This window comes from Typha latifolia, chromosome 1, assembly GCF_019914945.1.
Source record: "Typha latifolia isolate L0001 chromosome 1, TyphaL0001v2, whole genome shotgun sequence".
Lineage (NCBI taxonomy): Eukaryota > Viridiplantae > Streptophyta > Magnoliopsida > Poales > Typhaceae > Typha > Typha latifolia.
In genome coordinates, this window is record NC_133086.1 from 23,119,302 (window position 1) to 23,131,489 (window position 12,188).

A 12,188-nucleotide genomic window follows, 5' to 3' on the forward strand; every position below is an offset into this window, starting at 1 on the left:
CTCCCAAGTAATGGAAATCAGGATTAGAAAACTATACTCTTGCAAGTCATTTACTTTATCCGTTCACACTTTCAATAATTTTTAGTGAAGGGATACGCTCCTCTTATCCATCCTAATCTAAAAGGTAAATCAAATAGTACTACTCTTACATAGTACCAATTAACAAAGTTACAATATTTCATCCACCATTAGCCATGACTCCTTCAAAGTCTGCTGCCTATAGATTACAAAAGCTATTGCACCAACATTGCTGTCATGGTGGTTGTTGGTACTTGGTAGGTGAAGTTTAATTGGCAGGTTAGGTGTTAGTGGATGAGTGATGTGACTGCAATGTGTGGTGTAGTGTCCTAACTCATAAAGGTGTAGAATTTCACTGCATCTGTGAAGTCTCCAAATTCTTTCTCATGGCATCCGGGAAGCTCTTCAGGGAATACATCGGAGCTGAATTCAAAGACGTCAGGCTCTCCGATGTTCCCATAAATAGAAACGTCGACTTCCACTTCATCCTCTCATTTGCCATAGATTATAGCGCCGATTCTTCCACTTCTCCCCCTTCCCCAACCAACGGCCAATTCGACTTCTTCTGGGACTCCGATAACATCACCCCGGACGCCGTCGCCGCCGTCAAAAGCAGCCACTCGAACGTCAGGGTCGCCCTCAGCCTCGGCGGCGACAGCGTCGGTGACGATACCAAGGTCTTCTTTGCTCCATCTTCTATAGATTCTTGGGTCGGGAACGCCGTCTCGTCGCTAACTGACATAATTCAACAATACCATCTCGACGGCTTCGACGTCGACTACGAGCATTTTGACACCGACGACGGTCCCAGCACCGACACGTTCGCCGAGTGCATCGGGCGGCTGATCACTACTTTGAAGAGGAATGGAGTCATCTCATTTGCTTCCATTGCTCCATTTAGTGATACGATAGACTACTATCTAGCTCTATGGGGTAAGTATCAAAATGTTATAGACTATGTCAACTACCAGTTCTATGAGCTTCGTGCAGGTGCAACAGTGGAGGATTACTTGGACGATTACAACACTCAGAGCGATAATTTTGATGCAAGTAAGCTTTTGGCTAGCTTACTTACTGGAGACCCAGATGCAATATCACCAGATACTGCGATTGATGCATGTAGGACTCTTCAGAGTCAGGGGAAGCTATTTGGAATCTTTATATGGTCTGCTGATAACTCCAAGAGCCAAGGGTTTACATATGAGAACCAATCCCAGAATATATTGGCTAATGCTGGAAATTAATACTGATGAGGTTGGGGATTCTGAACGATATATATGGTGTATAATCGTAGTTTATTGGCAAAAGAATCAGTGTGAATTGTGCTATTTCCATTCAGTATTTATGATTTATGTCCTTGATTGGAGGAAAATTGATATGCTTACAAGTTACGAATTACTTACCAGATGGAATGTCATGCGGGACCCAGCTCGTTCATCCTTCCACGTCAAAGATGCTGAGTCCCCTTGGATCATTAGTTCTCTTAATGTGCTGGTTCATAACAGCAATATTAATCTTTAATTATTGAAGTAAATGGGATCGGGAAAAGAACATGATACTCTTACAAGTCATTTTCTTTATCAGCTCACGAGCCTGAGCTTCTAAGTCTTTTCTCATATCACCCTGTATTTGGACATCGTTACACAAATTTCACTCCTCTTTGCTCACTTATTTTGCAAAACCCTACCTCCCTCCCTTCGATTGTACACCAATATCTAGAAATAACAAGCCACAACCAAGGAAATCATATAACATCAATATCTTGGAATAATCTTTCTCAAAAGTAAAAAATAGAAAAACCAAAAGTAAAAAAACAAAAACAAATTATTCTAGAAATAATTTAACAATAAGTATAAATCAATTATTAGCCACACCAATGAAATTTAACAATAATGTTTAGAAACTATCCAACATTAATTCAGCATAAAATTACAAACCATAGTCATTGAGATTAAATAACAATGTCCAGAAACAATCCAACAATGTAAACACCATCCATGTATTATTCCTCAAACTTGGAAAACAGGAAGAAAGATGCAAACCAAACCAAACCTTAAGCAAATCATCACTGAGGAGAAAGTCGTCGTCTCAACCAATATTAGGTAAGAGACAAGGTTCCAACTTATTTGAAACTTATAGAGAGAATTATATATATATATATATATATATATATATATATATATATATATATATATAAATGGAAGATTGAGCGTGCCGCTTTGGAAATGTGGGACCCCAGTCCGCGTAGTGAGTAGTTCTGCAAGAAAAACAACAGTGGCAAATCTAATCAATCCATCAGTACCAATTGATGGTACAATTAACCATGCTCCTTACTTGAGGAAAAGCACAATAGTTTCATTAATAATTATGAATTTAGATAATTGATACAAAAAAACTACTAGAAAGGAACTTAGTTTTTGCTCAAAAAGTGTTTGTTTAAAAAAGTAACTTAATTACTCTTCTACTTCAAATATGGATCCCTATGAAAGTTCAGTATGTGCAAGTAGATTCCGTGAGGCTATGAAATAAAGAAGGGGAACAGCTTAGATTTGGAGAACATAAATTCAGAGTATTTTGAAAGGCGAAATGTATAACCTAAAAGTGATTATTGATACGATAGCAATATATGCAGAATTACGTGAGGATGAATAAGCGTACGTACTCCTTTTGTTATATAATGCAGGATCATTTTATGAGTAGATCCTGGGGATCGTCCTTCCAGTTCCCGCGAACCTCCTCCTAATTTCTTCGCAACAGTTCACATCGTACAAGTGCAGCTCTTTGAGGGACTGGAGGGACTCGATGCCAGCTGGGGAACCTCGTAGCCCTTGCAGGCCATCGAGTTCGAGTCTCTTCAGGCTCGTCATGGCTCCGCCCTCTATACGCAGTTGAGCGATTTTTGGCATGGTACGGAGAGTCAGGCACTCTAGCAACGCGAACCCTCCTGCAGGAAACTGCAAATCCTGCTCTCCCACGTACACATTCTGAAGAATTAGTTCTTTCAAGTTTGGCAGCTTAGAGAGGACTCGGATCAGATCTTGATTTTCCTCCAGCTGAGTCAGCTGACACCACGAAAGATTTATATACTGGAGACTGCAGTTGTTCTGACCGTTGAACAAGGGTGAGTTGAATGTCCCATTTGACAGCCGTCCTTTTAGAACAAGGCGATGAAGAGTTGGAGATGCGGTGTTCAAGTTGTCTAACTCGAGAATCTCATGTTCATTGCTGGCAAACAAAAACAAGTAGGAGAGTAAGTTCATCTGTGACAAGGACTCACAGAGCTTTGCACAGTGGGTGCGCTGCAGCTTGTAGATCCACAAGGTTCTTAGTTGGCTCAGTCGTGCTAATTTTCCCACCAACTCTCCGTTCGCTTCCACCGCCTCGAACGTTTGCAAGTCCTTCAGTTTCCACACATCTCCTGGTGCTTCGACGCCAAGACCATGTATGAACAGTTCCCAGTTCGTGTCGATTTCCTGGGTGGCGTACAGGTGCCGCAACTTGTTGCATTTTACTATACAAGCTGGCAATTTCCTTATGCCGGTGCCGAAGAGATCCAGCGTCTGCAGGTAAGAGAGTTTCCCGATGGATTTCGGGAGCGATTTCACATTTGAACAACACCTGAGACCCAAGTAACGGAGATTAAACAAGTCTCCGATTGAATCAGGCAGGGTCTCAATCGGCAGTCCTGTGAGATCTAGCACCGCGAGGTATCTAGATTTGGATGAAACGGACGAGAGCAGCAAAGAAGGGGACATTTTGGTATCAAATGCAATGAGAGATCGAAGGCGTGGCAGATCTATCCCTGATTTGTCGTCGGTGTCGCTGCAACTAAGCAGCGACAGACGACGGGCATCATGATGTATCCTTACATTTTCACCTCCAGTGTACACTTGATGGAAACATTCCTCTCTCGACAAAGAGATGGCCAAATCGCGTACAAGGTCATGCATCCGAAACTTCTTTACCCTGCCGAAGTGATTCTTTTTCACAAGTTGTAACATGCTCCGCCCGACTAACTCCTTCAAATAGCTCTCGGCGACTTCCTCCAATGTCTTGTTGGGTCCCCTTTCTTCTACCAACCCTTCCGCTATCCATAGTCTGGTAAGCTTCTTCCTTGATAGCAAATAGTCCTCTGGAAATATGCTGCAATACAAGAAGCAGTTCTTGAGGTATCTTGGCAGAGCCTTGTAGCTTATGTTTAGGACGCACTTCGTACGAGTTAGGCTGGGGTTGTTATTCCATTCCCAATCAAGCTGTTCAGATATTTGCGTCCATTCTGTCAATGTCTGCTCTTTTGAGGATAGGAAGAGTCCCATTGACGCGATCGCCAGCGGCAATCCTTCACACTCGGCTACAATTGCCCGAGCACACTCCTCAAGCTCCGAAGGGCATTCACGACTTTCTGTCTTCCAAAAAGCCTTCCTACAAAAGAGAAGAAACGCAGGATCAGCACCCAGGGGCTCGATTGTGAGCCTATATCGATCATCAGTTGCAAGTTGTGCTACATCATCGATTCTGCTTGTAACGATAATTCTGCTTCCTCTGTTATTACCGCGAAGGGCATTCATAAGGTGCAAAAATTCTGCGGGAGCCCATACATCATCCAGTACAATCAAAAACTTTTTATCGCTAAGAAGTTCCCTCATTCTCCTTGTTAGTGCTATGTCATCCATCTCTTCATGATTTTGGGCATTTTTATTAATTTCTCTTATCAGGTCTCTTATGATACTATCAAATCTGTACGACTGTGAGACAGAAACCCATGCAACGAAGTCAAATTCAAGTTTTTTGGCTTGATATACGTTGTTGACTAAAGCAGTTTTCCCTACCCCTCCAATACCCCGCACCGTGATTACGGAGAGATGGGGTTCGCTGGAATCTAACAAGTCAGACAGTGCACGTCGGATCTCTTCAGTCCCCACAAGTTCTTCTTCCTCGTAGAACAACTGGCTTTCACTAACGTCACTAGAAATGCTGCCAGGTCGATCATCACTTGTGCTCTGGATCCATCGATCTTTCATTTGTGAGAGGTGCGCGAGGTTGGCCTCAATTTCTTTCAGCTGAGCAGCAATACCATGCAAAGCTACCAAAGTTTGGGGTCCCTTCCTTATCTTCTTCCAATAACCACCCAATCCACTCACTTGCTGAGATACTACAGAGACATACTCATCCATGATGTCCTCCACCGTATATGCTTGCTTTCTCACATGCCTTATCCACGCTTCATGGGCTGGATTCTTGAGATTGCTCATATCTAGCTGGCTTAGGAAGCCCTGCATCATTTGAAGTTCGATCTCTATGCGACTTATTCTAGAAGGGAGTTCTGCCAGTAACGCGAGTTCTTCTGATAGCAAGGACGACAGTTCCTTCACCATTTGTCCTCCCAAAGCTACACCAATCTTTTGCACTGCTTCTATAATTGCAACCTCCGCCATATCTGGTTCTAATACTGACCACACACACTTGTACTTCTGTCTTCGTGAATTTATTTATCTTTTAAATAGTCTATACCCTTGGTCCAGCGGCAACTGTTGAACATAAATGGACGTGGTGTAAGATGATTGAGCATATAGACAGCTAGTTGAGGGAGTTGAAAACGATCCAGTGCTAATTAATATATATGGATAAGAACAAAACATAGAGAAACCTACATTTGGTCAACCTACGTACTGATGCACGCAGTTGTGCAAGTGAAAGCAACTCCATTCCTTTCTTTTTTAAAATAAAAGAAAAAAGCTCAATTCTCAAGAGTATCGATCGATTTCCAATTTGATCTCGTCCAGGCCTCTAATAGGGGAACATATCAGGCTATCAAGATAAATAAATTTGATCCTATCCACTATCATAATCGCACTTCATCATTATTATTTTTATTAACCTTCATGAGGCACAAGTTTCTCTCTGGAAAATGCAAATGCTAATTAATTTCGAGCCCTCCGTGTCAAAGTGGATTATAGTCAAAGATCAGAGTCCAAGAAATATAGGAATATTACTACTCTTTCTTAATAACATATGGTTAATAATAAACAGAGCCCCATCTCCAGTTAAACTTGACAAGTTTTTTTAGCAAACAGACTTACAAAGGGGAGGGGCTCTATTTATAAATTATAAAATAGATAAAACTTTATTTATAATATAGTCAAAATATAGAGTAATGTTTGCAATTTTTATTGCTAAATTTAACAAAAGAAGATAAAAGATCTCTAGTCTACATGAGATTAGAAAGTAAGATACATACACATTTTAAATGAATAATTAAGTTTAAAATCATATATGTCCCATAATATATATACATATATACATATATATCCGCAATATATTTGTGATCTCCTCCACTAATTTGAATGATAATAACAAAATCTATAAACAGCGAGAGTCCAGAGATTGAGAATGTCATCAGCTCTAAGTATCAGAAGCGCCCTTTTTCTCACCAGGTAATACCAATTTGGGATGAACTAAGAATTTATTCTAGTATAAAGAAATGTTTATTCTAATTTACTATTAGATGTCCGGTTATAAAAAGAAGGATAAGTGAAACTAAAAATATAAGATAAGATAATATTTGATAGTTGGAATAAAGGATAATGAAACTGATATTATTATATTTTTTATAGTTTAATGTAAATAGGTATTTATTATTTATTATTCTTTTTTAGAGAAAGAAAGAAAATTATTTTAAAATTAAATATAAATTGTAATTTTATTTTATTTTTATAATTTTTGGCCAAAAAATAATTTAACTTAATTCATCATAATTTACACAATATAATATCGTTACAAATGGATAACTCAATCAAAATATTCTTTTAACTAAAAATATATTCTAACATATTAGTAAGTATATTACAGTCATATTACATCTGGTACTATGAAGAGCAAATTAGTTATTTATATTTTGAAATAAGTGGATAGGATGTTTCAAAAAATTTATCCCAACTAAAATATGTGATAAAGAAATCCGGATAAGTTTCATTTATTTTATTTTCATATTATGTTTGGCATTATTTTTCTAGAATATAAGAGGTTTTATTTTGGATAACAGACCTTAAGATTTTATTATATTATTATATTCTTGTTATCCAACTCTCTTTTTTTTTTTTCTAATTTCTCATCCCAGCTCTCTTGATTTTAAACAATTTTAACAGTAAGGCATCAAAGCAAGACATTCGCATCAATAATGTTATGGTGTTTTAACATGAGTTATTGCTCCCGGAGCCCTAACATGGTTTATTATATATCTAGCAAATTTCTTTAGAAACATTGAGAATCTGATGGTCATTAGAATGTCCCAATTTAATCATTGCAATTGGAATTCCAATTCGAATTTGGGATTACTCATACAATCTGAGACCCAACTCTAATCTCATTGGCTTATACTAGCTATATCTGGCATTAGAATGTTATTTTAAACAAATAAGATTATAAAATACACCCAACATTTTGTCTATGTTATAAATAAAACCCAATCTTTTTATTATCTATAAACATAGCCTCTTATTTGCTAGAAAAAAATATATTAACAATATCTTAACTTAAGTTGAAATAATTAAGCACATAATGGAAAAAAAATTAGAATACTTTATCAATTTCAAATAATATTTTTATATTTTTTAAATTACTATTAATCCCATCCCTCTATATAGCTTTTATGATTAAACATCAATAGTTTTGGATCCAATAATTTTGTGTGACTCGGTGTCTTGAATGCGATTTTAGTAAAACATTGGTTAGATTAATTTATATCTATTTATCAAATAGTAAAGTGTGATTTTAATACGATCACAAATCGGGTCTGTAAAATGTATCGAATTCAACCGTTGGATCTTGGTCTATAATGGATGAGTGGAAAGTAAATATGGAGGATTAGGGATCAACAGTGGAGATGGAATAATTATGAATGGTAGATGGAAGCTTATGGAAGGGAATAAGAAAGATTTAGAAGGATAGTCAATAAATAAAAAATAATTTAAATTAGATTAAGATTGAGATTGAATTTGAATCTCAATACAACCGCAGATAATTCCACCGTTGGATCTTTCTAAGATTTGGCTAGTAGATAGATCTTTGGGTTAGCTTTAAAGTTGTACCGACTGCTATCAGATTTAGTATTTTTATCCTATTTATAAATAACAAAAAAAAGGCGAGCTTTATCTATAATATAGTCAAAATACATATATAGTATTCTTTCTAATTTTCTCTTTTATACGTGAATCCCACGACTCCCTATCTCACTTAAATTTTATATCTAGCATTAGAAAAACCAACTCTAGTGATTTTAACGCCTAGACTCAAAAAATAAAGAGGTTAGCATAGGGTAAAATCTACTATTACATAATTAAGAAAGCATCTCTATATTTTTGGTGTTTGTTGTGGAAAATTAGAAGAGTATATTTCTAGGCCTATCCTCAATCTCAAAACTCTTTCTAAATTCTTTTAAAGAATTAAGGTTCTCTCTAAATTGAATAGAATTAGTGTTTTGCTATGGGACAACATGGCGAAAAGATGGAGAATAGGTGGAAACAAGAAAATAATCTCCCTTCCATGACACATACAGTGCAAATGAGTCAAGTCTAAGCAAGTCGGCTCTAGCTTAGGCTCGTCTCAAAATTAATATTGAGCCCTCCAAAGTTGTTCGGGCTAAGCTTAGTTTAACTCGAGCTGAGCCAACCCAAGTTTGATTAGAGGAGGTGGCTGGGACGACAACTTGACTTATCGATGGAGGAGGAGGAGGTCGACAAAGAGAAGGCGGTTATGGCTTCTCGATGGAGGACAAGGAGGCGAGATGAGGAGGTGAAGGAGGTGAAGGAGGAGGATAAGGAGGTGGAGGAGGAAGATAAGGAGGCCAATGCCGAGGCCAAGGATGATGGAAGAGGAGGCCGACGCCGATGGAAGAGGAGACTGACACCGGGGCCAACGCTGATGGATGAAGGCTGTCGGGAGAGGCTGGAGGAGCCGGTCGATGGTGGAGGGAGACGAGGAGGAAGATGAAGAGGAAGAGGAGGTTGGATTTGTTGCAGAGATTCTTATTAGATTTAGGGTTATGGTTAGGTAGAGATAGGATAATAGTAGCCATTGGATCAAAGATCTAATAGCTATAAATATATATATATATATGTAATATTAATAAATATTATATTTAAGTTGAGTCTGAGCAAGCTGGCTCCAGCTCAGGCTTGACTCAAAATTCAAATCGAGCCTTAAAATAAGAGTCAGATCGCTCGTTTACGCGAAGGTGATAGATTAAGAATGGTTTAGCATATATATATATATATATATATATAAGGATAGCAATATAGCATTTATACTTCCAAGAAAACTTAAAACAGAGGTAGGCAAATGAAGACGTACCGCTCTCGCTAGGTATACGTATAGATATTCAAGAACAATATGGACAAATGAAGGCACTGCCCTCTTGCCTCTTAAATGCTTACGATGCAACATCTGCCACAACAATGGTGGATTAGCTCGGCCTGCCATTTATAGAAGTATCGGACCGAGGGAGTTTATTTTTCTTTTCTTTTTTCTAATGAAAAGCTTGTAGGCAAAATGTCAACGAGCAGTTTACAGGCCTAACTAAAAGTTAGTATAAGGCAACTTGTCTTTTTCTTTTTTTTTAGAAATTTCATAAATCACATCTTATATTTTATTTATTATATGATTCACACTTCATCTCATCTTTGATGATTTGTTAAACGTGAACGGTACCGACAAAGAATTATTTTGTTATAATATATTAAATATTTTAGAAAATACACAAATTACTCCTATCTCCTTCGTCCTCTTATTCTCTCCCATCTTCCTCGTAGAATAGATAGAAGAAGAAAGTAAAGAAGAAGAGGAAGAGTATGAGGGGGAGACGGAGGAGGTGGTGGCGGTGGCGGTGGCAGTGGTAGTGGCAGTGGCGATGACGAAGGAGTTGGTTGAGGGAAAATAAAGAAAGATGATAGATGAATAGAGAGATGAAACTATTTTAACCTCCGTTCACTTGTGGAATAGGAATATGCTTCTTCTAGAATAAGCCTCATTATTTTGGTATAGTAACTAGACAACATCTTACCTTATTCTAGTATATTATTTTAACATTCTCTTTCATCTTATTCCACATAACTTTTAAAAACTAATTTATTAATACCCAAAAATTACTGTTTTACCCTTTTGAGCTGACAACACTAAGTTAACATCTAATCAGCTACAGTTTGATTTCTTTCTCTCTTTCTCTCTCTCCTCTTTCTCTTCTTTAGAAAGTCAGCCATGGCTTCCATCACCATGCCTAGGGCTGCGTTCCCTCAACCTCCACACACCTCTCCTCTGACGAAGCATCGTGACCACGCTTCGTACGCCTCTCCTCTGACGAAGCACGCTACCACACTTCGTATATCTCTCCTCCGACGAAGCACGCGACTATGCTTAGCACACCACTCCTCCGACGAAGCACTACGACTATGCTTCGCACACCACTCCTCCGACGAAGTACTACAACTACGCTTCGCACACACTCTCCTTGCAGGAGCACATCTCTTCGATCTCTTCGATTAACCAGCATTAAACAAATACACATAGGAGGGTAAAAACGAAGTAGACTGCGAAGTTATAACCAAGAGGAGTGCGGGATTGTAACCCTGCATACTAGCGCAGTGCGGATTTATAGTCCCTCATTACTGCATAGTGCGGGATTATAACCCTGCATACTAGCGCAGTGCGGATTTATAGTCCCTCATTACTACACAATGCAGGATACTTACCCCGCATGCTCGAGTCAAGGTTACAACCTTGCATACTAGCATACTACAGGGTTATGACCCTGCAGCATGAGAACAAGTCTACATCTTTCCGCATGAAATTTTTTTAACACAATACACTATTTACACAAATTATAATGTACAAATTACTTGCCTTCTTCCACTTGCTTTGTCTGCCCCTCTTTCATGCCACATGGGAACTTCGAGCGATATCTGATTCACTATGCGCCTGACTTTGGGGACTAGCCTTTCTGACCTGACCTAGGTGAATGTGGTGTTTTGTCTTGCGTTTCTCCATCGATGCGCACACCTAATCCGGTTGAAAAGACTTCAAAGTAGTGTCTTTCGATGTTTTTTGTTATAGATGCTAAGAGAAGTTATGCAAACTACAACTTAGAGCCATCGTCCTCCTCGACCGCGTCTCCTTACAGTGGGGCAACATCTCCGCGCTCACCCACGATTGCTCCGATGCCCTCGCCAAGTAGCATTAATGAACACCCGAGTGCGGGGTTATAACATCGTATAGTGCGGAAAAAAATCCTACACACCACACTGAGGGGTTATAACCCCATACTATAACCCTACACAATGTAGAAAAGTCCGCAGTAGAAAAGCCCCATACTATTTACTATTTAACATATAGTCAAGGGTATTTTTGTCATTAGGTTTAAAATATTACCAATTCCCAATACAATTTTGTTATTTTAATATCCACTTTATATCACATCAACTGTAATTATTACACCTTATACTAGTATTGAACTAAATATTACAATAGCTTATACTAGTATTAGCCATTTTCTTCTGGTTTTAAAAATTAGAATACTTATGCTTATTCCACCCTTATTCTATAAGTGAACGAGCGGTTAGTAATTCAGTTAATATCAGTTAGGTAAAATAATATTTAGGTGTTAAATAAAAATTATAATAAAAAATGAGTTATCGACAACAATGAGGTATAAATCGCAAAACAGATAAAAAAAGATGACGGAGGAATACAAAAATGAAAGTATTTTAGTAATTTAGTTAATATCAATTAGTTAAAATAATATTTAGGTATTAAATAAAAATTATAATAAAAAATAAGTTATAGGCAATGAGGTGTAAATTACAAAACAGATAAAATTTACGGTTTAATTTATAAAATTTCCTTATTAATTAATTTGACTTAGAGAGGGCCGGATTGGTAGGTGGAAACAACTCCTTAGGACAAATTATTTTCCCGAGCATGAAGAAGGGCCGGTTATTAATGCTATATTTTTATTTTCTTAAAGTCAAAACAATTAGAAATGACCACTACGCCTACTTTAATTAAAAAAAATTAAAATATTTAGATAAGGCGTAATATATAAGTAATACGATCCAAAATAATAGCGCATTTGAGTTTTTCTATATTATCTCGATGCTAATCCTTTGTCCTACATTTCTAAT

The 12,188-nt window shown here is 37.8% G+C and overlaps 3 protein-coding genes across 3 annotated transcripts; 1 reads left to right on the forward strand and 2 right to left on the reverse strand.

Moving 5' to 3' along the window:
- Positions 1 to 323: 323 nt before the first annotated feature.
- On the forward strand, positions 324 to 1,569 carry LOC140801842 (chitinase 2-like). Its single transcript, XM_073157210.1, has 2 exons — positions 324 to 1,272; positions 1,425 to 1,569. Exon 1 carries the CDS (start codon positions 405 to 407, stop codon positions 1,260 to 1,262), a length of 858 nt encoding a protein of 285 aa, XP_073013311.1. The 5' UTR covers positions 324 to 404; the 3' UTR covers positions 1,263 to 1,272; positions 1,425 to 1,569.
- A 663-nt stretch (positions 1,570 to 2,232) lies between these two features.
- Positions 2,233 to 4,669, reverse strand: LOC140801354 (disease resistance protein RPM1-like). Its single transcript, XM_073156471.1, has 2 exons — positions 2,681 to 4,669; positions 2,233 to 2,275 (listed from the first exon to the last, which is right to left on the reverse strand). The coding sequence occupies exon 1, from the start codon at positions 4,662 to 4,664 to the stop codon at positions 2,709 to 2,711; it is 1,956 nt and encodes a 651-aa protein (XP_073012572.1). The 5' UTR covers positions 4,665 to 4,669; the 3' UTR covers positions 2,233 to 2,275; positions 2,681 to 2,708.
- Positions 4,670 to 4,749: 80 nt separating this feature from the next.
- LOC140799534 (disease resistance protein RPM1-like) lies at positions 4,750 to 5,453 on the reverse strand. Its single transcript, XM_073153924.1, has 2 exons — positions 4,859 to 5,453; positions 4,750 to 4,763 (listed from the first exon to the last, which is right to left on the reverse strand). The coding sequence occupies exons 1-2, from the start codon at positions 5,451 to 5,453 to the stop codon at positions 4,750 to 4,752; spliced, it is 609 nt and encodes a 202-aa protein (XP_073010025.1).
- Positions 5,454 to 12,188: the final 6,735 nt, after the last annotated feature.